Raw genomic sequence first — 27662 nt, forward strand, 5'->3', positions numbered from 1 at the left:
CTCTGAGAGGAGCAGACCATCTGCCACAAACTCCTTTCTCCTCCAACCCAGCACCCAGCACCGAGCCAGACACCTCTTCATTTCTCTTTCCTCTCCACCCATCTTCCTATCTCCCCACGGGCTCAGAAGAATAATTCATAGTGCCTTCAGAGTTCTCAGAGCCTTTTTATTGTCTGTGTATCTCTGACCCTTCACTCCGTTCCTGGAAGCTAAGCAGGATAGAGATTAAAATTTTCATTTTATAGGTAAGGAAGCAAAAGCTCAGAGAGGTGAAGACTCTAGCCCAAGGTCACCCAGCTGGCAAATGCTGGTATCTGGAACAGACCTCAGGTTGGACTCTGGCCCCTTCTTTTCCACCAGTGTCACATCACCTCTCACTAAGGAGTCACCTAATCTAACCTGCCATCTGAGGCACTAACCCACGCCACAACATTCCTTCCAAGTGTTTACCCAGCTTCTGCTCAAGTGCTTCCAAGGATGTGATCCTCACCACCGTCCGCTGAAGCAGTGCCATCCACCTTCAGATAGCGCTGCTGGAAAGCTCTTGCTTATGCTGAGTCAAAATCAGACTTCCTGTAGCTTTTCTGTCCTGAGACCTTAGAAATCACATGATACAGCCACTAACAGGCCTTCTGCAACACCAGTTAGCTTCCCTGTACACCTCCAGTTTTGGGGAGCTCAACACTGCTCAGGGAAACCCCTCCCGTCTTTGGTCCTTTGAAGACCAACCTCAATCCTGCAGCTCTCCCCACTGGCTTTGCCCTCTGAGTCCCAGACTGTATCTGCTCTCTCTACCCAGGGCACCCCCTCAGAAACAATGACCATGCCCCCTACTTTGCTTCTGTCCTGACTGCAACCTATACTCATCATCAGAGACAGGATGCTCCCCTCTATTAGCACATGACCTCTTCCTCTGGCTTCCCTCTCTCATTAGCACATGAACCCCCCCACCCCTGCACCCCCAACACCCCCCTTATTCCATGGGCCCCGTAGGAAGCCAAGATCATGTCAATAATAATAATTACTGCCATTTATTATGTGTTCACCATACACCAGGCAACTTTCAAAGTGCTCTGCTTTCATCTCCAAAACCCTGCAAGGTGATCATTACTATTCCCATTTCAAAGATGAACTGACTGCCTGTGTATATGTCTGTCACCCCAGGTGAGAGGACAATTGCAGGGTGGATTTAACCCGAGATGACCCAGATTTGGGTCTGAGTCAGTCCCAGGTCCCCAGGCCCTAAGCAGGGTAGGAGTGCAAAAGTAATGTGCACAGGCTATAGGGGCAAAAGATTTGGGTTTACACAGCCTCTTACCAGCTGTACGACCTTGAGCAAGGTCACATCAGCTCTCCAGCAGTACGAGACACAGAGCTCAAGGATACAGTGAAGCTTAGCACTGTGCATGGCACCAAGTAAGTTCTCAGCAACGGGAGCTGATACCATTACCATCAATATTATTTCTGGAGACACCATACCCAGGGCCGAGTCAAATGTACCTCACAGTATTACCCTCCCACACTGAGTCTGGTCAGACCCAGTGGCTTTTTGTATCCTGTTGTGTCTCCCAGAAAATGCCTGGTCTCTGAGTTCAGATGTGCTGATGGGGATGGGGAATGAGGAGGTCTGAGGGCCTGGGCTGCTCTTCAGATGAGCCGGCATCACCTATACTTCTCCACTGAAAGGACAGGAGAACACACAGGAAATAAGGAACTGGACATGGCAAGAAGAGAGACTAAAAATGAGGATATCTCACTTCTAAAGCAAACACAACTTTGGACAAGTTCTCTTCCTCCCTGAGGCTCCATGTGCAACTCTGTCAAATGGGGTAACAACACTCTTGCTGTCTTAGGGTGAGGACAAAGGAGCTGCTTACATGGAAGCCCCCAGCCAGGGTGTCACCCACGGGAGCACCTAGTGAGGGTCTGCCCCTGAAGTATCGCCAAACAGCTGTCTAGTGAGCTCTGGCCATCACCACCGTCAACAAAAACAACCTCATAATAACATAATACTTATTTCCTGAATTCCTGCTCTGGGCCAATCCTGACACAACCTCTGAGGAAGTTGTCATTATCCCCATTTACAGATGAAGAAACTGACAGTTCAGAGTGAATGGGGTGACACGCCCCAGCTCACTCAGGAAGCCAAGATACCAGGAGTGGTACCCAGGACTGGCTGAAGCCAAATCTTGTTTCTTGATACCCAGCTGCGGAACCCCTGTGAACCAGGTGAAAGGTGTGGCAGCCTTCTGGTTCACCTTCCATCCCAGGAGAGGGACCATGACCACTGTGTGTGACAGGGGCACACTGGACAAATGTCCAGAGCCCTGAGCTCTGGTCCTTGCTGCCCTGCGGAATGGCTATACACTCTTACTCCTTCCCCTCGGCCTCAGTTTCTCCATCCATAGAGCGGGAGTAAAAAGTCAGACTCTTAGGGTTTTTCAACTAACTCTGAGATTGTAGCAGGAGCTCAGAGGAGGAAAACTGCCCTAAATGGAAACAGTGCACTGTGTTGCTCCATCCCTTAATAACCACTAATTACTTAATCCCCGCAGCAGCAGGGTGAGTTATCAGGTATTATTATCCCCAATTTACAAGCAGGAGGTTGAATGAGAGAGGGATTGGCCCCAGGCTCAGGGCAGGGATGGGATCAGTGAAAATGCTACAAATTGCTTCAGAATTGGGGGAAGGCTCAGCAGAGGGATGAGGGAGGCCTCAAAGGGGAAAAACCACATAGAAATGTACTTCTGAACCTCAGGGAATTGAAGTCCCTTCCAGGGCATCTGAACCAGTTCTCTCTGTGCACAGATGGGTAGATGGAGGCCCAGAGAGGGAGAGAGAGTGGCCCAAGGTCAGCCAGAATCACAGACCAGGAGCACACTATTCCATGGGTCCTCAGCTGAGGCTGCTCTGAAGGGGGCTGGGGCGGGGGCGGGGCGGGTGACAGATGGCTCTCAGGAGTTGGGCTCCCTCTGTGGCCCTCCCTGAATTCCTAGAGAAAGCAGTAAGCCCCCAGGGATTATATGCGTAGTAATGGCCTGTGACAAAGGCAGTAGGATAAAGAGCCTGCTCTGCAGACTAAACAAGATGCAAGAAGCCAAGTCAAACAAAAGCTGAGGTTTTGTGTTGGCCTAGCTGGTGGGCTAGAAGCAGCCTAGCCTCTGGGGAGGCCAGGCCTTGCGCCACCACTCAGTATCTCCTCTGGTGGCCCTTCCCCTTTTGCCACTGAGGACTGGACAGGAGTATGTCCACGACACATGGCCATCCCCGTTTATAGCACAGAAGGCACTTTTAGGATATGGCCCCCACGATGAAGAAACTGAGGGTTGGAGAGGGGAAGGAAGGTACTGTTTCAAGTCACATGGCAGGAGTTTGGAACTCAAGACCTTTTGACTCCCCGCTCCACCACAGCCTCCCAGATTCTTCCTTTAATTAGAGGTGAGTAACATGTGAACACTGGAATAGAGGGAAATGGAATGCTCTACTTTCTATCTAAAGTAGATACTTTCTGCCTGTTATCTCACTAGAGTCCACAGCGCAGGCTTCAGGGGCAGAGAGGCCTGGATTCAAGTCCTGTCTCCACCTCATTCTAGCCCCATGGCTTTGGCAAGTTACTTCACCACTCTGAGCCTCAGTCTGCATCAAAAACAGAACAAGCAATAGTACCCCACTTATAGACTTGCTGGGATGATCAAAAGAGTGCATGGGTTGCTCTGTGCTTAGCTTTGCATCTACTGGATAGCCCGAGGCAGGGCCCTTAACCCCTCTAAGCTTCTAGTCTTCTCTCTCTAATGAGACATCACAAAGATTTCTAACTCCAGAGCTCAGTGGTCTCTACCACCAGCCTTTCCCAACCTAAATGAAACTGTAGACTCAAGAGTCAGCAAAGTAGGCTGGAAGCCTCTGTCACCTTCTAGGCCAGGCTGCTTGCCGCCCCCTCAGCTCCACACACCTGCTCTGGGATGTTCTGGGTGTGAGTGCCCTAAGCAGGCAGTCTGTCCATCCCCACGGCTGGTGCTGAGTCAATCCTGTGCTATTCCAAAGGTTTGCAAGTGACTGCAAATCATGAGACCATGGGCCTTGCAAAGCCTGGGAGCACGCGGAGACCAGGGTAAGGGAGCTCAGGGGCCGCACGGGCAGCATCACATGCCAGGCAGTGCTGCCCTACAGGTCCAGGGAGTCCAGTCCTCCGGCCTTGTTTCTGGTAAAAACAGCCGAAGACCCTGCTACCTCCAGGGACTCAGGAGCGGCTCCCAAGCAGCTCCTTCAGTCATGCGTCAAAGGGGCCCTCTCCACAGTGCTAATTGTACAGGGATTGCTCTGCTTGTTTCTGAAAGTGGCTTCCTTTCTATATTGTAGAACTTACTTCTGCAAAATAAGAATGATCTGACTTCAGGCCTGGGGCCATTTCTCACTCCTTCCCTCCTGGTTCTCAACAGGAGCAAGAAGAGATCTGCCTGGTGGGGATTAAGGCCATCCTATTCTCTAGCAGGTAGGGAGGTGGTGTGAGGAGATTACCTACCTGCCCCTGCTCACCTGTCTGTATGTCAAGTTTAAGCCCCTGGAGGGTTTGTGTAACACTGTTTAGGAATTTAAAAAGTAGAGACCCTCTTTACAGGATTACAGGGTGTGGAGACATTCTTGGCCTTTCACAATGAGGCTGCCAAGCCCACTCAGTCCTGCCAGTTGCTGAGCTCTGCTTTGCAGAGAAGTGATTTATTCCTGTCTATTAAAAATGAGTCACATCCCAGGAACCCCTTATCTTTGGGACACATTCTGCCACTGACCAGTTTGGACTCAAAGTGATATTTCCAAACACAAATGTAGTTGGTAAAGTGCTGAGCTGCATTAACGGCTCTACTCCTCTAGCTTCTGTGTGACCTTAGGGAAGGCACTTTCCCTCTCTGACTTTCCATTTCTTAACCTGTAACTGTATAACTTTGATAAAAATAAAAACTTTTTAAAATTATGTGTTGATAGCTGTTTTACAGTTCAGTTGAAATATTAGAGAATCACTAGAGAAAAGTACATAGAAAACTAATCAAAGCAGGAAAAATTAAGTACAAAGAAGAGAAACAGAATTTTACTTGGCTTAGCATTAAACAATATTTATGAAGTCACACTTTTGAAAACACTGAACACTGATTGAAGCAAATATTGTGATAGTATAGTAAGAGGATAAAGGGAGAGGGAGTTAGTGGAGGTTAGTTAAGACGGCTACATCCTCATCTTTAAAACAGAAAATCAACAATGTCATCAAGAAATAACAGTATAAGTATACCAATGGGAAATGCAGATATAAGTAACAGAAAAAAGAGAGTATAAGATGTTGGAGGGGGCAGCCCTGGGGAATGAGAAAGGAGGAGAAGAGTCAAAAATGACTCTTATTTATTATAATAAGACTTTTAGTATTATTTTACTTTTCAAGTTGTGTGCATATATTCTTAGATTAAAATTAAACTTAATTTTAAAAAAAGAAGCAAGTACAGCTACAAGGAGACTAATTTAGGTTCCAGATAAGAAAGAACTTTTTAATATTTAGTGAAGTCACTCAGTCGTGTCTGACTCTTTGCGACCCCATGGACTGTAGCCTACCAGGCTCCTCTGTCCATGGGATTTTCCAGGCAAGAGTACTGGAGTGGGTTGCCATTTCCTTCTCCAGGGGATCTTCCCAACACAGGGATTGAACCAGGTCTCCCGCATTGTAAGCAGACGCTGTTACCGTCTGAGCCATCTAGATCTACCCAAAAAACGGCACCTCTGCAGATAGTGAATTCCCTGTCATTAGAAGCATTTAAACAGAAATGATATATCCATCTGTCAGAAATAAGGTAGAGAATTTTAGCTTTGGCTGGGCTTTACTAAATAAGCTTAGGGATCCCTTTTAATTCTAAGATCCCTTCTAATTCCATGCCATCTGTGGAAGCTGGGGTGTCCTTGTCATTTATCTCATACCTAATTCATTTATCTGTGTATTTAATTAGCATTTGCTTAGTACCTGTTTCTGGTGCTGTACCAGGTCTGGGTTGGGGATAAAGGAACCAAAATGGATATGACATAATGCCTGCCAACAAGAATCATTGAAATTCAGTGCTAGAAAGTTCCTCAGCATTTGTCTGATCCAACTACTCAATATACAGAGAAGGAAACTGAGGCCCAGAGAGAGGCAGACACTTGCACAGGGTCGCACAGCATTAGAGGCAGAGTCAGGCTCACCTCCAGACCTCTTGATTCCTGTAATCTTGATTCCTGTAATCTTTCCCTCACAATCCTGCCTCTGAAGAGCACTTCCTCAAAAAATAGTTCAGCAAAAATGAAGTTCATTCTTCATGGTATTTTACTGATCTCAAGTAGACACATCATTATTGTGCAATGAAGCATTATTATTTTAATTGTAGCAATGTTTGGCTTCCTGGATATCTGCTTTAGGATGGCATGCAGTGAGCTTTCTGGAGACACCCAGTAAAAAAAGTTCACTGAACCCAAACTCCAAGTCATTCACCAGAAAGATCTAAAACAACAGAAATAAAACTAATTGGCATTACTTTGTCTCACCATCTCATGAGGTGCGTGAGAATTCTTAGGTAGAGAGTTACTGCCTGTGTCATGTGTAAAATCCCAAATCATTTTGTGGAGTTTGTTATTATTCCGACAGTGATGAGAGCCAACATTTGCATGTACCAACATCTCCGTGGAGTATCACTTCCTGGATCTGTTTTGCCCGATTTAGTAGTCTTGTCTTTGCCACTTTGAAAAAAGTCCCACAGCTCACTGAATTTCAGTTTTCCCTATCTGCTTTGTTTGTTTAGTTGGTTGGTTAGGGTTTTTTGTCTGTTTGTTTTAGTAATAATCACCATGAGTATTAGACTACACCAGTGATTCTCAACCAGGGGCAATTTTGCCCCAACCCTTAGGGGCCATTTGGTAATGACTGGAGACACTTTTGGTTGCCACAGTTGGGATGGAGTGATGCTGGCATCTAGTGGGGTAGAGTCCAGGGTGCTGCTAAACATCCTGGAATGCACAGAGCCACCCCTCCCAACACAGAATTATCTGGTCCAAAATGCCAATACTGCTGCTACTGAAAAATTCTGGGTTAGCCGCTTTGGCTGAAAGGGACAGGAACCCAAGTCCAACTTGCTTTAGTAAAAGAAGAAGAACAAAAACAAAAGCAGGGTAATTATTAGAAGAATGTTATCACTGTTTTTTTAAAAAGAGACACCTAAGAAAAAATTCAGGATGGATACACTTTGGAAATCAGCATAAGTAATTCAACTCCCATCTGGACTACCTCTACTTCCTGTCTTCCTTCTGTTTTCATTCTTTTGATATGACACAGGCTTATCCATCCTAGTTTTGAGCTCATATCCTCACAACTTCCAGAAAGGAAAAGATCCTTTCCTTTCCCAGATCCACAATCATAAATCCCAGGGAAGGATTCTGATTGGTCAAACTTGGATCACATCCTCATCCCTTGAACCAACTAAGGCCAGAGAAGGTGAAGTGCTCTTTACAATGACTGACCCTGCCTGGGTCAATGCCTACACCTATGGAGAGAGGGATGAAATCTGTTCCCTGAAGTGGAGGAAGCAGGTTCTGGATAGAGAAAAACACTAGCCACTACAGCATGGAATAATAAAATGCTGGACTAACAGTCAAACATCTGTATACTATTCTTGGCTTGCCTCTAACTTGCTATGTGATCTTGGACAAGTCCCTTTCCCTCTCTGGGCCCCAGTTTCTCACCTGTACAAAGAAAATAGTTGATAACTTTTGATTGGTTGTTAAGTATTATTCATGTTTCCAACAATGACACTTGAAAATACTTACTAAACCTACCTAGCTTTTAAACTGCTGCTTTCAGGATACAATATAGTCTTGTTGTTGTTCAGTCAGTAACCAGTGTCTGACTCTTTTGTGCTTTATTTTTAAATAAATTAAAAATATATATGAATAAAATCTGCTTTCAACTTGGTATATACATTTTATATTAATCCTTATTTTGAAATGTATATAGTCAAAAGAAATAGATGGTGTTCAGAAATTTCCACCAATATGGAAGATGAGGCAAATATTTCAATATCTCCAACCACTCATTCATTCAACAAAGAGTTCCTGAGTACCTACTATGTGCCAGAGACTATTGAACAATCTGCCCCTGTGTAACTCACATTCTAATAGATACAGCTATATTCTAGTGGTGGAAGAAGGATTTTTTAAATCCTAGCCCATCATCAGTGAGATGAAGTCCATACCTCTCAGTCCTGTGCCAACCTCTCCAGCTCCAAGAGAACTCCCACTCATAACCTACACCTCAAACAGAAGCTGCCAGACGGCTACCTCCAAAATTCACTAATTCACTCACATCTCTTCTAAATGGAAGCCTCCTGCCTTCTCCACATTTGTATCACTACCTCTGGGAAACGTCCTTGAATGATTCCTCCTGCCCCACAGCCCTGCCCTCCTCTGTGGTCCCCAAACCTCACTCAGATCTCTACCACTCAGCACCTCTCACTTTATGTCAGAAATATTTTCTGCTTTTGCTTCTTTCATTGGAATACAGATTCCTCTAAGAAAAGGAAAGGCTTTTATTAATACCTGAGGATTTGGGGAGCTTGACGATCAACATACACACAGACCAATTCTTTCTCCTCTATCTCCCCTTCTCAGTGAGTGGCACCCCTACCCCCATTCTCCAAGTTGCTCAGTTTAAACACCTGGGCATCATCCTCAATGAATCCTTTTCTCTCACCACCCACATCCAATCAAGGTTCATCACCCCTGGATAAATCCATTACTTCCCTTGGCCTTTAAAACAAACCTACCCCATCCCTCATATCCTGGGTAGCTCATTATTCAGGGTTTACTTTAACCTTGACCCCCTCTAGGATGTCTACCTTAATTCCTGTCCCTCCAGGTTGGGCTGAGTGTCCATTCTCTGGGTAGTTTAGGTTTCCCGTGCTTCCTAATTTATGACAATTGCTCTTCTCTCCTAGTAGACTATACATTTCAAGAGAGTGAGTTCTTGTTTATGGCTGCATCCCCAGCTCCTAGCTTATTTCCTGAAATATGGTAAGTTATGACTAATGGACTGCAAGGAGATCCAACCAGTCCATTCTGAAGGAGATCAGCCCTGGGATTTCTTTGGAAGGCATGATGCTAAAGCTGAAACTCCAGTACTTTGGCCACCTCATGCGAAGAGTTGACTCATTGGAAAAGACTCTGATGCTGGGAGGGATTGGGGGCAGGAGGAGAAGGGGACGACAGAGGACGAGATGGCTGGATGGCATCACTGACTCAATGGACATGAGTTTGAGTGAACTTTGGGAGTTGGTGATGGACAGGGAGGCCCAGTGTGCTGCAATTCATGGGGTCGCAGAGAGTCAGACACGACTGAGCAACTGAACTGAACTGAATTGATGACTAATGACTTTTTAAACAAATGAAGGCACAAATTCATTTGAAGTCAGAAAGCCTGGATTCTTTCTATTCAGATCTGCCATTAACTAGTTGGGTCACCATGCACTTAAGTTCTGAGTCTCAATGTTCTCATCTGTGAATTCCTCCCAGTCTACCTCCAGGATTGAATATAAAAAACAAATGAGATAATAAATGTGAAAGCTATTTATAACCTCTGGGTTGTTCTACACATGTAAAGAGTTACTGCTAAATGTTCTGGAGTTTTTGTTTTGTTTTGTTTTTTTGCATTTTCTCTGGTTATTTTAAATATAATTAGGTATTGCTCCTACTTGGGAATTTCCTGTAGGTACAGAATACAAGAAGAAATATGTTGCTGCTGCTCATCTCTGAAAAGAGTAGAAGTTAAATGTTTTGATCTTTTTTAATGTTTTAGAGAACACTGTACTGGAGGCACTAATAAAAATAATCTAAATTTCACTTAAGTGACTAATACCAAATTGACATAAATTAAACAAATGAATCCTTTATAATATTGACAAAAGAGGGAAAACAATTTAGAACAGAATAGTAAAAGAAAATATTCAAAGAAAACTTTAGTTTTATACTTACTAAATTAACAAAAAACATTTTAAAATAATTCTCCATGCAGTTGAGGTTATAGAAGAGCCAATAGGTACATACACTGCTGTCAGAATGTAAAATGTTCACTTCTTTGAAAATAAAATTGATAAAATACATCAAGAGCTAAAAATAATTCTATTCCTGGAAATCTATCTTAAGGGAAGAATTTAATAGGATAATAAGGTTTTGTGCACAAAAACACATAGTATTACTCATAAATCATCAGAAAGCGCAAACAACTACAACAATGAGAAACCGTTTGGTAAAGCATCTTGCATCCATGGGATGAAATATTTTACACCATTAAAAGCAATCTCTATGGAGGAATGGCCACAGCACTCTTAGTCTTGCCCACAAAACTCCTGTGATTTTAGAAAACTTATGAATTTTTGCCCAACTAAAAAATTCATGACATTTTGCTTTCACTTGTTTGACTCAGTATGAATAGAATGCTAATTTCTAATGTAAAAAACAGATATGCAACAAGCAACAAAGGTTTACTGTCTAGCACAGGGAACTATAGTCAATATCTTGTAATAACCTATAATGGAAAATAATTTAAAAGACAATATATGTGTATATGTACAACTGAATCACTTTGCTGTGCACCTGTAACATTGTAAGTCAACTATTCACAACTGAGAGACTAAGCACATATATACATACTTCAGTAAAATATGTACAAAGAAAAAAAATTCCTCGTAAGTCCTGCTTGACAGCTTCTTCATTATCAAGGGAAGTCCAAGCTCTCAGAAGAGACCCCTTCTCAAGTCCTCAAGCATTCAGGGCCAAGTTTTCCAAGATGTTACTAATGAAAGTGTTCATCTAAAGCCAGAGACTACACAATGCTAGCAGTGATGGCAATGGGCATACTAATATTTCAGGAGCTTAGTAACTTACTACTGACTCTGTTCATGATGAGTCTGTCCATACTCTGCTGACCTTGAGGGAGACTATGGACACTGGAGCAAGGCTGTGTCTCTTGCAGCCAGCTCCTAACCAAAATCAAGACTCCCTGGAGAGGAGTCAAGTGCATTCAAAGATACCAGGTGGGGGAGGAGGGGTGTCTGACACTGGACTCCCTGTATTTGTAAGAGGGTCTCATGAACTGTCTCATGGTATTCATGTGCTTGTACAGTACCCTCTTCTTGACCTGGACTGGCCCTAGTACTTACTCACTTGTAACTACAGAATATGGCAGAAGTGAAGCTTCTGAAACTAGGTTAAGAAAAGTGCCTCTGAAACTAGGTTAGGAAAAACTCTCAATCTTCTGTTGGGAACACTCTCTGAAAGTCACAGGCCACCATATAAGGAGCTGCATGACTGCCATCTTAGAGAAGTCACTTTTAGGTATCCTGGTTGACAATCCCAGCAAAGCTCAGCCTTTCAGTCATTCCCAGTAAGGCATCACACATCCTTCAGACCAGCCCATCCAAGAGCTGAATCCGCCTCCAAGTGACTTCAGTACCATATGGAGCTGACAAGTCGATCAGCTAATCCTGGACCAAAATAATGAGACATAACTGAATGGTTGTTGTTTTAAGCCACTAAGTTTTAGGGTAATTAAAACACAATAGTACCTAAGTAGCGCATCACCTTTGGAGGATGCTTAAAAATAAACTCATAATTCCAGAAATAGGTAACGGTAAAGAAACAAACATTTATCTTGCCTTTCCTTTATGAATTGTACTTCAGTGTAACCAAATAGTTGATGAGATCAAGCTCTTCTTTATGAAATAATTATAGCTAATAAATAGTGAATATCAGAATTAGAATACCACCATTTTGAAATCACTGATTAAATAACAGCAATCATCAGTGACTACTAAAATCATTAGGCAAAACCCCAACAAGGAACATTATAACAGATTAGGCTAAAAACACCTCAACCTGCTGATCAATATCTTCTTAATAGACAAGAAGACAGAAACCTAAACACTCTGTGCCTCCTGATGTGAGGCGTCGAGAAGTATATGGCACAAACTTTAAACTTGTCCCCAAATCAAACCTGAGCCTGATAACACTTCTAGATTTCATCCTAGGGACCAGAGGAACACAATACATAATCCCCTCAGAATGCAATCCACAAAATCCAAAACATGGAAAGTTCTATAGGACAAACAACTAAATTTCATCAAAATATAATTTTTTTAAATAGAGGAAGAAAGGGACTCTATTTATTGGAAGAAACTCAGGAGATATATCAACCAAATTCAATGTGCAGACTATCTCTGGATTCTTATATCTATTTATTTGAACATATTCATTTATTATTTTGGTGTGCTGGGTGTTCGTTGCTAAAGGGGCTTTTGTCTAGTTGCAGTGCACAGGCTTCTCATTGAGCTGGCTTCTCTTGTTGCAGAGCACAGGCTCTAGGATGCACGGCTTCAGTAGTTGCGATGCATGGGCTCAGGAGCTGCACCTCACGGGCTCTAGAGCCCAGGCTCAGTCGTTGTGGTGCACAGGCTTAGTTGCCCCATGGAGTACGGAATCTTCCCAGACCTGGGATCCAGCCTGTGTCTCCTGCATTGGCAGGTGGATTCCTTACCACTGAGCCACCCAGGAAGCCCTATGAACATTTATACATTTGAAATATATACATTTTATATATATATATATGATAACTGACTGGATATTTGATATTAAGTCATTTTTAACTTTTAGGTGTGATAGGTTTTATAAATAATTTTTAAAAGACCTTTTATGTTTTAGAGATAAAAGATACATGTATTCCAACATATCTGGGATTTTTTTTTTTTTTTTCAAAACAATCCAGTGGGGGCGTGGGGCAGGTAAGAGTGGACAGGATCTAAATGAAGCAAGATTGGCCATATACATGGAAATACGTATAATATCATATATGAAACGAGTCGCCAGTCCAGGTTCGATGCACGATACTGGATGCTTGGGGCTGGTGCACTGGGACGACCCAGAGGGATGGTATGGGGAGGGAGGAGGGAGGAGGGTTCAGGATGCGGAACACATGTATACCTGTGGCGGATTCATTTCAATATTTGGCAAAACCAATACAATATTGTAAAGTTTAAAAATAAAATAAAATTTAAAAAAAATAAAGAAAGAAAGGAAAAAAAAGATTGGCCATATATTGATATTTTAAAGCTAGGTGAACTGATTTAAATGTATTCTTTTTAATGGCTGAGTAATACTCCATTGTGTATATATACCACAGCTTTCTTATCCATTCATCTGCTGATGGACATCTAGAGGTGGATGAAACTGGAGCCTATTATACAGAGTGAAGTAAGCCAGAAAGAAAAACACCAATACAGTATACTAACGCATATGTATGGAATTTAAAAAGATGGTAATGATAACCCTGTAAGCGAGACAGCAAAAGAGACACAGATATATAGAACAGTCTTTGGACTCTGTGGGAGAGGAAGAGGGTGGGATGATTTGGGAGGATGGCATTGAAACATGTATAATATCATATATGAAACAAATCACCAGTCCAGGTTCGATGCATGATACTGGATGCTTGGGGCTGGTGCACTGGGACGACCCAGAGGGACGGTACAGGGAGGGTGGAGGGACGGGGGTTCAGGATGGGGAACACGTGTATACCTGTGGCGGATTCATGTTGATGTATGGCAAAAACAATACAATATTGTAAAGTAATTAACCTCCAATTAAAATAAATAAATTTATATTAAAAAATAAAATAAAATAAATAATTGATATATTTAAAAAATAAATAAAGCTAGGTGATAGGGATATGGAGGTGTAATATATTCCATACTAATACCTCTACTTTTTATATATAATTAAAATTTTCATTTAAAAGAAAACTTTAACACACATAGCTCTAGCCAAAAAAAAAAGTGGGGGAAAGGGTTTCCTGTGATGCACCTCTGAGTGGTTTGAGTGTAACAGAGATGGTCTTTACCTCGTCCCTTCTCACCAAATCCCCCTGCACTTACAGAAACCTACAGAGGCATCTGAAGTCACATTTTAAGGATGCATAATGGAGGGGAGTTTGGAGAGGGAACGAAATCATTAAGGAGGATTATACTGTCACCACTCGACACAATGGGGATTGCTGCTTTTAACTGCTTTAAACAAGTCTTACTTCATACCAGAGCTTCGACTCAAGAAGGCGTCGCCATGGGAAGTGATCCTGCCCAGGAGATCAAGTCTTTCTCCCTGGCTGAGTCTTTGAGTGCACCCTCCTGCCCTCCACAGCAAGAGAACAGAGGGGCTTCTTAGAATGCACTTCAAATTCTTTTTTCCTCTTCAAAATGTCCTTGCAGGCAGGGCTCTTGGAAAGACTAGGAAAGAAGGCGCCTTGGATAAAGTAGCTCTAGGGGCTGGGGGGACAGGTCAAGTTTCTGTCTTTCTGTGGGTCTCTACCTCCTGCACATGCAATGAGAAGCAGTATAGCCTAGGGTCTGCCAGTGGCCTCTGGACACAATTGGTTCTGCAAGTCACCAGCTGTGCAAATGTACCTTATTGCACCCCTGAAAGTTACACAGGTCATCAGCAGCTCCTCTGGAGCCACCCACAAAAATCAGCCAGAGTTCTAACTCTTACTGCATCTGCTCAAACTGACACTGACTGATCAGGAAATACAGCCTAACTATGGGCCACCAGTATTTCCATCAGCCCACGAAGGATATAGGCATCATCAAGTAGAACTAAGTGATCTTCGTTGAATGGATTATCCAAGACGCCTACCTGACAAAACAGTGCTAGCTCCTTGTACAAAAAAAAAAAAAAAATTTAACCTTAAAAAAAAAAGTAGGGATGATAACTTTCAGCTCACATTACTCCTGAAAGGATAAAATAAATATATGTGAAGGACTCAGCGTGGATCCTACCACTGAGTCAGCTCTCAATAAAAGGTTATTACTATTATTTATTTCTCCATAAAACATGGATCTAAAGATCCTTATGGTTCCTCTTAATTCCAGTGTTTGAGGATTCATTCATTTATGCAAGAACCATTTATTTCCAAGTCCCACACCAGGTGCTGGTGCTAAGGTGGAGACCCCTGATATGGGAGTTGGGGCGGGGGGGTAAAGCCAGCATATAAGGCAAAAACTCTGCATACTCAAAATTACTCTTGAGAATTCCTCCACCATCAACGGACCTCCCGATCATTTGCTCCTCGATTCAGAGGTGCTGTCAGAGATGCTGCTGGTTAAAAGAGCAGCATGGTCTGGGCCATGGTGTGACAGTGGCTGACGGGTCTTTCAGGACACTTCATCTTGTCTCCCTCCACCCAGGACCCAGAACATGAAAGCCTTAAGTTTTCCTCCATTCAGAGCAAAGCTGTGTTCCCTCCTCTGCCTCTGAGCCCTGAGTCCCAGTGCTGGATGAGAAAATGGAGGGCAGTCTCAAGGGACACCTTCCATCAAGTTCAGGGTCGCCCAGGACCATATAGATGCAGACTCCAGCCCCAGTTAAGTAGGGTCAAGAGGGCCACAGGAAGGCTCAGAGATGGACTAAGAGGAGCAGGGGAGAGAAAGAGCGCCCTCACCTTCCTGGGTGATGATACTGAACCTGACCCTTGGAGGACAGAGAAGACCTGGGGGCAAGACATTAGGGAAAGGGTAATCTGGGCTGAGGAGACAGCAAGAGGCAGAGTCTGGAGGCAGGAAATGTAGGCTGTGTCTCAGTAACAGCAGGCGGACCACACGTTTGGTTGAAGCAGGAGGTGAGGCTAGAGAGTCACTGGGGCCAGGAGGCAATGGTCTTAGGTCAGGCCAAGGGGAGTGGGCTTGGGTGTGTAGCCAGTAAAGAGCCGAAGGCCTGGAGCAGTCTTAGAGAGAGGACCCAGCCGGGGTGAGGCCCTCCTCCCAGGGCCTGCCCACACCCTCTCCCAGGACAGTGCCCAGCACCCTCCCAGGTTCGGAAAGCCCCAACTATAAATTTCTCAGCCCTGAGACAGAATCTTTCCATAATGGCTTCAGCAGCAACCTTAGGGTCAAGAGAGGCAACCCTCTAGGTTTCTCTGCACACCTGCCCTTCACTGTGGAGAAACTACACCAAGATGGAGCAGGAGCAGCAGAGGAGATGAAGACTAAGCCTGGGAAGAGGGGCCACTGGCAAAGATGGAGATTAAATATTCTCAAAGCTCCCTGCTACCAAACATCCAGAAATGCCAGGTAGTGTTTGCTTTAGCCATTAGAAATGTATAGGAAGTGTCATGGGAAAGTAAGGGTATTTCCAAGATCAGAACAAAGGGAAAGCTGAAAACCAGCACAGATCGAGGGCTGCTGTTAGGGTAGCAGCGGAACTAGGGGCTTGGAGACCAAGCACGCAGAAAGATTGGTCAGGACTGTGCTAGAAGGGCCCCTGGGAATCTCAGTCTGTGTGCACAACTAAGCTCCTGGCTGCCCTCTGCTTACAGTGCTTGGAAAAGCCAGGAATGTCCTATCTAGGGAGACAACTGGTTTGGGGGAAAGAACCTGTGACCCAGCTCTGCTTCTAACCTCGTACCTTCCTTCTTCCCTTCTCTAAGCCTCAACTGTATCATCTTTGAAATGGAAATAATGCCACAACTGCTGCCACAACTGACCTCATAGGATTACCAATGTACTCCAGTGCCTCCTCAGCATATGGACAGTAGCTAAAACCACAGGAGTGAGTGAGATTGCCCAAAGAAAGTCTGTAGACTGACAAGAGCTACAAGACAAGAACAGATCCTGAAGAACAAAAACTTTAAGGAAAGGACGGAGGTGGAGCCCACAAAGCAGACAAGTAAGAGTAGAAGCAGGAAAATTCAGTGTTGTATGTGCCAAAGGAATAGTACCAAAAGGAGAGACTCCTCAACTGTCCAGTGCAGTAAACAGGTTGAATCAGATAAGAACTGAAAAGTTTCTAATGGGTTTGGCTACTAGGGGCTCTTGGTATCCTTAGGGAAACTTAGAGCAGGGGCAGTAGACAGGGTATAGTGGGCTGAGGAGTGAATAGGCAGTGAAGAAGTAGAAACAGTGATTTTAGACCACTCTTTGAAGAAATTTGGTAAGACTCGTAAACCAGCTGAAAGGCAGATACAGGAGAGAAAGGAGATAATTGTTGGAACAAGGTCGTAGAGATAGTTAGAATAGAAGAGGTCCAGAACATAGGGGGACACATTAGCTTGAAAAGAAGGAAGGATACTCTGAGAATAAGATAAAGGGAGCAGTGCTGGATGTGAAAACAGGAACTTAGGAAGACAGGAACGATCACACTCGATGATCTCAATTTCTCCATGAAGTAGACCACACAGAGAAAATGGGAAACTAAAAATGGGATATGAATAAAAGTTGAAAGAAGTTGGGGGGGAGTGGGTACAAAGATTAACAAGTAGCACTAAGAGTCTGGCTGAGACTGAAGACCTTGAAGTGGTTTCTACATGTGTTCATTCACTCATTTACCCCTCTCAGGTCACATCAATGATTTTTGGTTCCCAGTGGGACCATTATTCAGTGGCTCAGTTTTGGTCATACAGATACACGTCAGAGTATCAAGCCAAGAGTTTGCTTTGGGACAAGTCAGGATAGAGACACCTATTAAACATCCAAGTGGAGGCACTCAATATGAGGCTGGATGCTTCTGAGTCACGTTCCAAGAGGCAGACAGAGCTGGAGATGGAGTCTGGGGAGACATGGCTGCACAGAGTGTTTTCAAAGTCTGGGCCAGAGGAGATCACCAATGGAGAAGTAGTAGCTAGAGAAGAGGACTATGGCCAAAACTTTGAGCACTTGGACACTTGGAAGTCAAGCAGCAGATGAGATCACCAGCTAAGCAGACCACAGAGGGGCACCCAAAAGCATACAATATTCCAGTAACCAAGTAAAGAAAGTAGTTCAAGAAAGTGAAGACAGAGAAGTGACCACCAGAGGTTATTGGCGACCTCATCAAACAGCGGGCTGAGCAGAAAACAGAAGTGAGGAAGGAGAGACAGGAGACAAGTCCATGGGAAAGGCTGCTGTGAAGGACAGCAGGGAAATAGGCCATCGGCTGAAGGAAGACGGGGTAAAGGAACAGCTCTGCAGAGAGTGGAAATGATGGAACAGCTATGAATTTTGTTGGAAATGCTGAGTGGAGAGAAAGAAACTGGGGATGCAGCAGAGATGGGAGAATTGAAAAAAACTAGAGGCCAGAGGATTCCGCTCACAAGTACAAGTAAGGAAACTTCAACTATAGCAATAGGAAGGCAGGAGGGAACGAGAAACACAAATTCAGATGGAAGGCAGGAGGGAACGAGAAACACAAATTCAGATGGATTAAGAGGTGAGATGGAAGGATAGGGTGTTCCTTTGTACCTGCTTCTTATTTTATCAATGAAATAGGAGATGAGGTGATCAGACAAAGACGGAAGAGGGGTGTGGAATGGATGGCTCCTACCAAGAAGGAAGTAAAGATGTGAAAAAACTGTCTTTGAGGATGGGAAGTGAACACCTAGAGAAGGGTGGTAGGATTGCTGAACAGGATTGAATGATCACTTGAGATTCGTTGTCATAAATTTAAAGTGAGGCCAGTTGGCTTGGGTGTGTGTTTTCTCTTATGCTTGAGTTACAGCATGTAGTAAGAAGAGATGTAGGCTTTAAAGAGAGTAAATAAGAATGAAGAAAAGTGTGATAAGGGAATTAGGAGTGTTTGAAAAGAAGTGGTCAACAAAGGTCCATCTAGTCAAGGCTATGGTTTTTCCAGTAGTCATGTATGGATGTGAGAGTTGGACTATAAAGAAAGCTGAGCACAGAAGAATTGATGCTTTTGAACTGTGGTGTTGGAGAAGACTCTTGAGAGTCCCTTGGACTGCAAGGAGATCCAACCAGTCCATCCTAAAGGAAATCAGTCCTGAATATTCATTGGAAGGACTGATGCTGAAGCTGAAACTCCAATACTTTGGTCACCTGATACAAAGAGCTGACTCATTTGAAAAGACCCTGATGTTGGGAAAGATTGAAGGCAGGATGAGAAGGGGACGACAGAAGATGAGATGGCTGGATGGCATCACTGACTCGATGGACGTGAGTCTGGGTGAACTCCGGGAGTTGGTGATGGACAGGGAGGCCTGGCATGCTGCAGTTCATGCGATCGCAAAGAGTCGGACACGACTGAGCAACTGAACTGAACTGAAAAGAATAGTTATGGCAACAAATGCAGAAATACTTGCTGGTTAAGGAAGACAGAGAACTTAAGGGAAATGACAGATGTGAAAAGTGGGAGGGGGAGTGCATTAGAAGTCTTGATGAGACAGTGTAGAAACATTAGCCTCTGGGAGCTGGAATGAGAGGAGGTGGTGGTCAGAGAGCAGGATGTCTAGGTTCCGGGTGATGATATAGTCATGAGTGTGACAAAGGAATGCGTGGCTAGGGTGGGACAGATCAAAGGAAAAAAATCAAAGAAAGGCATGAAACCAAGAGGCCAACATGTTAGATGGCTCACCCACATAGATATGGAAGTCACCAGTAATGATGTCAGGAAAAAGGATAGAGAGGAAGACAGCATGCCATTGCTAAAGACACTAGTGAATGGGGATAAAGAGTGGGTTCATGTGAACTTCAAGGGAGTGGAGTTTTAAAGGAAAAGGGAGAAGAACTGGATTTAGAATCAACAACATAAACCAAGGTGGCCCTACCTAATCCACCACACTTACCTCACCTACCCCATCTACGTCACCTCCAGGCCCTCTGCTGCTGCTAGCCCACCAGGCTCCCCCGTCCCTGGGATTCTCCAGGCAAGAACACTGTAGTGGGTTGCCATTTCCTTCTCCAATACGTGAAAGTGAAGTCACTCAGTCATGTCTGACTCTAAGCAACCCCATGGACTGCAACCTACCAGGCTCTTCAATTCATGGGGTTTTCCAGGCAAGAGTACTGGAGTGGGGTGCCATTGCCTTCTCCTTCTTCTTCAGTACCCAGTATCTAAGAGGAAAAACACCCTCCAATGGAAAGGGCTGAGAAGACAATCATAAGTAGACACTCAGCTTTCATTTGATACAGAAACAGAAGTGAACAGTCAAAAAAGAAGCTGAGGGTTTTGGAGAGTGTAACTGACTCCATGAGTTCCCAAACCCACAGAGGAAGGGTCTGGGCATACCAGAAGGGGTGGGAAATTGAGTCAGATTAGAGACTGTTCAGAGTACCATGGGGATTAGAGTCCCATCGCCCTGAGGAGCTTGGGTTTCTGAAGATGACTGAGGTTAAACAGTGTTCCAAGCATCTCAGAATTAGTCTTGAGGGTCTCCTAGGGGAAGGCAGATTTGACACGGTGGGCAACAATTCTCTTCGGTGCCAGCAAGTGGGGCAGAAACCACAAAGCGAGCCCCCGGGGGACTATTCTCTTAAGTGGCCAGCACTGGAGTTCTTTGTGAAGACTCCTGGGGAGGGGCCACCTGCCCTGAAACCAGATCCTCAGGGTCAACTTTTCTCCCTGGTGATTCAATGCAATGGAGATTTGGAGCACAAGTCCATGTTCTGTCACTTTGCTCCTGGGTCGTGCAGTGCCGCAGTGGGCAGTTTCATCTGGAGGCAGGGATACTAGATGAAACCCAAGACACAGATAAACTTGAATTTCAGATAAATGACTTCTTAGTATAATGTCTCCCAGCTATTGCATGGGACATACTTATTACAAAAAAATTATAGCCTATCCCTGACTACTGCCACATGATGTCAGTTGCTTGTATCAGGCAGGGTTCTCCAGAGATCTACAGGGCGAGGCACCAAGCTGGAGATGAAGCAGAGCCAAGTGGTTCAGTTCTGGTCTGAGTCCAAAGGCCTAAGAACCAAGAGAGCTGATGGTGTGGCTCTGGTTTAAAGGCTTACAGGTTTGAGATTCAGGGGAAAAGCCAATGTTCCAGTTCAAAGGCAGTCAGACAGGAAGAATTCTCTCCTGCTCAGGAAAGGGTCAGCCTTTTTATTCTAGGCAAGCCTACAACTGAGTGGATGAGGTCCATCCACATTATGAAGGGCAATCTGCTCTACTCAGTCTATCCATTTAAATGTTTCTCTCTTACAAAAACACCAGCACAGAAATACCAGGATAATGTCTGCCAGTCCGGTTAACATGTAAAATTAACCACTGCAGTGCCCACGTGTGCACTTTTTGAGGGAAGTGGAACTAGGCAGTGGTATTTTAATTATAATAGTTAATGAGAAGAGAGAGGCAGGCCTAATCTCAAGGTATTAACTGAAGATTGAAATATCATAGGCCTATAAGCTTACAGCAGTTCAAATGGAGAAAGTTGTGGGAGAATTAAGTCATTTCATACACACAGTAATATGGGCAAGATGGAGCCCCAAAGAACCTTCCCCTTAAAAGGTCAGTCCCACTCTGTGGGAGAGGCAAGGGTGGGATGCTTTGAGAGAATAGCACTGAAACATGTATATTACCATATGTGAAATAGATGGCCAGTGCAAGTTCAATGCATGAAGTTGGGCACTCAAAGCCAGTGCACTGGGACAACCCAGAGGGATAGGATGAGGAGGGAGGTGGGAGGGGGAATTCAGGATGATGTCACATATATACCCGTGGCATTTTATCAAATAAAAGGCTCTGAGAAATCCAATAGAAAAATATACCAAATGTCATTTCACCCCGTGTTTCCCAAGCTTATTTGTGTAAAGAATACCTCTACTGCAGGAACTAGTAATATCCTGAGGAATAGCTTTCTTTGAAAAACCAAAGTTAAAACACTCATGTATAATGCTATCTAGAATAAAAATACTTTATTCAACATTTTTGTGCCAAGGACCTCTCTAGCAGTCTAGCAGAGCCAACAGACATCTTAGAATGATGTATTTGGGATTACAACAGAAACTAATTATACTGAAATATAATTTTAAAACAAATGGGAGTACCTGAAGGAGAAAGAACGAGTAAGGGACAGGAAAAAATATTTAAAGAAATAATGGCCAAGGACCACATATTATATGATTCCATTTATATGAAATGTCTAAAATAAGTAAACCCACAGGGATAAAAACCAGATTAGTTGTGAGGGGGGCCAGGGAGTTGGAAGCAGACAGCCAAAAAACAGGGCTTCTCTTTGGCATAATGAAAATGCTCTAAAACTGCCTGTAGTGATGGATGTGCATCAAACACATAGATAATAACATACATTTATTTGTACACTTTAAATGGCTTAATTATATGTTACACAAATTCTACCTCAATAAATCTGTTTTAAAAACAATGGCCCAAAACTTTCCAATCATTTGTACTGAAAACTAAATATACAGACCCATGAGGCCAAATAAATTCCAAATAGAACAAACACGAAAATTACATAAAGGCATATCATAACCCAATTGTTCAAGACAAAGAGAAAATCTTGAAAGTACTCTGATAATGATACATAATATATTCAGTGGAAAAAAAGACAAAGATGACAGCAAAATTGTTGTTGAAAGCAATGCAAGCTAGAAGACAGTACAGCAAAATATTTTAACATCTGAAAGAAAACACAGGCAATCCAGAATTCTACACGCAGGGAAACTGTCTTTCAAAAACAGGCAAAACAATGAGATGCCACTTAATACCCATTAAAATGGCTATTATCCAAAAAAAAAAAAAAGGGAAATTGCAAGTGTTTGTGAGGATATGGAGAAAGCAGAACCCTACCAGATGCCTCACTGGTAGGAATGTAAAATGATACAGCCACTGTGGAAAAGTGTTAAAAAAAATTTAACATAAAATGACAATATTATCTAGTAGATGTTCAAATAAAAACCTAGACACAGTACCTCTAGTCAACAATAAATGTGTTTATTATACACTTAAAAATTTGTTAGAGGACTTCCCTGGTGGTCCAGTGGTTAAGACTGTGAGCTCCCAATTCAGGGAGCCTGGATTTGACATCTGGTCAGGGAACTTAATCCCACATGCTCCAACTAAGAGTTCCGCTGCCACAACTAAAGAGCCCACGTGCCACACCTGAGACCTGGCACAGTCAGATAAATATATATATTTTTAAATGTGTTAGAAAGGCAGATCTCATGTTAAGTGAACCTATACACAGTATCTATAGTCAACAATAATGTATTATACACTTAAAATTTTGTTAAAGCTCACATACTGCAACTAGAGAGCAGCCTCCCCTCCCTGCAACTAGAGAAAACCTGCACAAAGCAACGGACCCAGCACAGTCAAAAATAAATAAGTAATTTTTTTAAATTGTTAAAAGGTAGATCTCACGTTAAATGTTATCACAATAAAATTTAACAATTTTTAAAAGCTATACACAAATGCTTGTAGCCACTATTCACAATACCCCAAAAGTAGAAAAAGCCCAAATGTCCATCAACTAATGAATGGATAAACAACAACATATAGTATACACATGCAATGGAATATTATTCAGACACAGAAAGGAATCAAGTTCTAATACATGCTACAACATGATGAACCTCAAAAACAAGCTAAATGGAAGAAACCAGACATAAAGGACTACATGTTGCATTTTTCCACCATTTATTTCATATTCCATCATGAACTATCCAGAATAAACAAATCTACAGAGACAATAAACAGATTAGTAGCTGCCTAGGGCTGGGGAAAAGGGGATTGGAGAGTGACTTAATGAATATGGAGTTTCCTTTAGGGATAATGAAAATATTCTGTAACTACAATGATTTATAATATTATGAATATACTAAATACCACTGGATTGCACACTTTAAAATGGTTATTTTATGTTTTTTGTGTATTTTATCCCAAGTTTAAAAACCACAATGAACTACACTGCCCATCTATTAAAGTGATTAAGGTTAAAAAGACCAAAGGACTTATGTGGCAGCCTGGATGGGAGGGAGGTTTGCAGAGAATGAATACCTGTGTATGTATGGCTGAGTCCCTTTGCTGTTCACCTGAAACTATCACAACATTGTTAATTAGCTATCTCCCAATACAAAATTAAAAGTTCAAAAGAAAAAAGACACACAAAAAGACCAAAGAACTAATCATACTAAGTGTTGGCAAGGATGTGGAAGAACCAGAACTCTCCATATACCACTGGTGGGAATGTATGCTATAATCACTTTGGAAAACAGTCCGACAGTTTCTCAGAATGTTCAACATACACAAGCTACCATATGATCCAGACGTTCCTTTCCTAGGTATTTCAAGAAAAATGGAAGCACATGCCCATACAAAGGCTTGTACATAGATGTTCACAATAATTTTACTCTAAATATCCCCAAACCGGAAATAACCAAAGTCTATCAATAGAAGATGTATAAACAAATTGTGGTCTATCTATACAATGGAATAGTATTCAGCAATATAAAAAGAATGAGTTATTGACAATCTGGAAAAATCTCAAAAGGATTATACTAAGTTATAAGGAGACAAAAATCAGCACATACTATATGATACCATTTAAAATTCTAAGAAATGCAAATTAAGCTCTAGTGACAAAAGCAGTTCAGTGGTGGGCCTGGTGGGAAGAGACAGGACAGAGAAAGACACAAGAAAACTTTTGTGGAAAGGGACATATTCACTATCATGACTGCAGTAATGTTTTCACAGGTACATACATATGTCAATACTTATCAAACTATATACTTTAAGTATGTGGAGTTTATATTTCAATTACATCTCAATGAAGCTCTTAAAAACATTTTTAAATATATGTGATAAGATATATATAAGGAAGAAACGGAAATCAAGCTTATATTTTCTATTAGATTGTGCAGCTGTAAATCTATTTTTAAATAAATAAATCTTGTTTCAAAAGTTGAAAGTTATGTTTAAAAAATTGACTAAGCATTCAGTGTGTTAGATCGATTGCTGTATTGATGACTGTATTGGTCAGAATAGGCTAGATTAAGCTATAGTAACAGAAATGTTCAAATCTGAGCGGCTTAATATCACTGAGGTTTATTTCTCACTTGCTCTGTGCATGCATAACAGTTGATATGAACCCAGGCCAATAAAGTTCCAATGTCCTAGAATGTGACCTCCTTAGTCAATGCAGCGGAAGACAGGACTAAAGAGTTAAGCACCTGCAACTCAACGTTCCATTCAACAGGTGACGAACAGCACTTCCAATTGCATTTATTGGCCAAAAATAGTCACATGACCACTCTTTCAAGAAGATTGGAGATTGCATGACACAGGGGAGAAGTGGATATTGGTAAACATTAATAATCTATCACAATTACCCAAAACACAAAATTATTTTCACACCAAACGACAAAAAGACTGAAATGGAACATACTCAAAAAATATGAACTGTTCAGAGGTTCCACCCAGGAAAGGCGGGAAATTGCGGCTCCATCAACACTTAGAAGTCCTCTATTCTCTCAGTATGTTCCCTGGATGGAGAGCCACAGTTCCAGATAACCCAGGGACAGCTGGGTGGCAACTCTATTTCACTTTTAAAAGTCCCTTAGCTGTCTAGATATCACCTCTTTCACACTTGCTATGCACACCATCAAATACCTCCACCAGTCACTCCTTCAGTATCTGCTCCTTAACACTCAGGTGTTGAAGAAACCCATCAGGTGGGGCCTGTCCTCAAGAAGTCTAAACTAGGTGTTACATGAACAAAAGAGGAAGCAACGAATTTTTTAAAAGATATTTTAAACTCTGACCTGTCCCATCTTTTCCTGTTTTTGTGATACTAAGTACCAATACTGTCACTTACCAGCTCCATGGCCATATGCAAACCCCTTCGCCTTTCCGAGGCTCAGTTTCCTCACCTGTGAAAATGGAATACTAAGGCTTACCTCCCAGGATTGTTGTGAGAACAAGAATGAGATCATGTCTATGGAATTGCTTTGTAAACTTTTTGTCAGGCCAACTTATCACCACCATCACCATCATCATGGCTGTCTCGAACTGTCTAGAAGGGGAGCCCCAGGGTTGGGGGAAGGCTGAGAGGAGAGAGGGGCTCCCAGCCTGACCCTGGAGTCAGGGCCTCTCTTTAATTAACTCTTCCTGGCAAAAGTTCCTTGCTGGACATGTTTGCCTACCATCATAAAGCCAGGTGAGGCTTCCAGGGGCCGCCCACTGGCCCTGGGAGGAATGATGAGTCACCAGCCCTCTAACAGCCTCGATGACAGGGCTCGCGGCCCAGCCCCTGGCAGAGAATGCAGAGGGCTGGCAAGGGTGCAGCAGGGCCATCCAGGTTTTTAAGGAAAGAGAGAGAGAAATGATGGAAAGAGGAGGGGGGAGAAAAAAGAGAGATAAGGGAAAAGAAAGAAGGGCACACAAAGACAAAAGGAAGAAATGAAAAAGAAAGAAGAATGTGATGACCAGGAGCTGGGGGATGGGGGAATGGGGAGATGTTATTCAACGGATCTAGAGTTTCAGTTTTGCAAGATGAAATCGTTCTGGAGATTGGTTGCACAACATGAAAGTCCTTAACACTACTGACTGTACACTTAAACATGGTTATGATGGTAAATTTATATTATGTGCTTTTAACAGTGAAAGTGAAGTCACTCAGTCGTGTCCGACTCTTTGCGACCCCATGGACTGTAGTCTACCAGGCTCCTCTGTCCATGGGATTTTCCAGGCAATAGTACTGGAGTGGATTGCCATTTCCTTCTCCAACTTTTTTTTACATAGGTAGAAATTAAAAATTATTTTCAAAAGTGAAGAAATGAAAAGGGGAGCAAGTAGAAGCAGGGAAGAAGGAAAGGAAAGGAAGGGAGAGAGGGAGGGAAGGAGAAGGGAGCAGGGAAGGAGGAAGGAAAGAAGCGAGACAGGAAAAGAAGTAAGAGGAAGGCAGGAGGAAGAGGAGGAATGGCAGGGATGATAAAGAAAAGAAGGGAAGAAATGAAGATAAAAGGAGGAAAAGAATGCCTTTCAGGAGATTACCTGGCAGTGTACACACCGCCCCACACGGCTTGCTACCTGAGGGACTGGGGAAAGGGAGGCGAGGGGCGAGAGCCTTGGCTTCGGGGCTGCTCCACGTGACATCACCGCGCCTCCCCGCCTTCGGGTCCCCGCGGCCCGGCGGTGTTGTGCAATCGCAGAGCTGGTGGCTGGCCCTACCGCTGGGTACCGCTCTCCTTGGGTGGCTGCGAGTCCCTTAGCCTTTGGCCTTCTGCCGGGCCAGTCCTGGCGGCGGCAGGAGGGCGATAATTGCCCAGAGACGCAGCACTTATCCGGGCAGGTTGTGCAAGGACCGCAGGAGCGAGGGCCCCGGGCGTCCGCTCTCACGCCTCAGCGGCCAGGCATGCGCGCGGGGGCGAGGGATGGGCGGGGGTCCCGGGGGCGCCTCCAGGTGTTCCCACTGGAGACTCTGCCTTGCTCCTCAGGAAAGAACAGCTGTGATCCTTACTGGGAATAAGGAAGACCTGGGTTCCCAGCCCGGCCCTGCCACTTGCCACAGTGTGTGATCTCGCATAAGTCACTTTGCTTCTGGTCCCCAGGCTCCTCTGTGCACTAGGAGCAAAATCATTACCTCTCCTTGTGGTAATGAGGCTAAGAGACAGTGCATGCGAGGCCTAGAGCAGTGCCAAGTACACGCTGTGTACATGGTGATTGATGGCCACTAATTACTTCTATCACCTACTCCAGGAGCTCACACTAAAATTCTATATGCTAGCCTCTCCTGCTTGGCCCACACACTGCCTATCAAGGCCTGGGATCAAATTTTGTCTGCCACTGGCTTGCTGGATGACCTTGGGAAATTTGCCTACTTTCTCTGTTCT

General features: G+C 43.5%; 1 protein-coding gene across 2 annotated transcripts in view; it reads right to left on the reverse strand.

The window, feature by feature from the left end:
• The window catches only part of XPA (XPA, DNA damage recognition and repair factor), a 130192-nt gene extending 103004 nt beyond the window's left edge, over positions 1-27188 (reverse strand). For both annotated transcript variants that reach the window (XR_015169930.1, XM_086416018.1), the window contains exons 1-2: positions 26824-27188; positions 25646-25700 (exon numbers count right to left, since the gene is read on the reverse strand). Coding sequence is in view for 1 of the 2 variants with exons in the window: in XM_086416018.1 (XP_086272144.1) it covers positions 25646-25700; positions 26824-26925 (157 nt within the window). In the remaining variant the exon portion in view is untranslated. The remainder of the gene's footprint in view (positions 1-25645; positions 25701-26823) is intronic.
• Positions 27189-27662: the final 474 nt, after the last annotated feature.

The sequence above is a fragment of the Bos grunniens genome, chromosome 8, assembly GCF_055505025.1.
Source record: "Bos grunniens cultivar Pamir isolate PY7600 chromosome 8, Bosgru_T2T1.0, whole genome shotgun sequence".
In the NCBI taxonomy this organism is placed as follows: domain Eukaryota; kingdom Metazoa; phylum Chordata; class Mammalia; order Artiodactyla; family Bovidae; genus Bos; species Bos grunniens.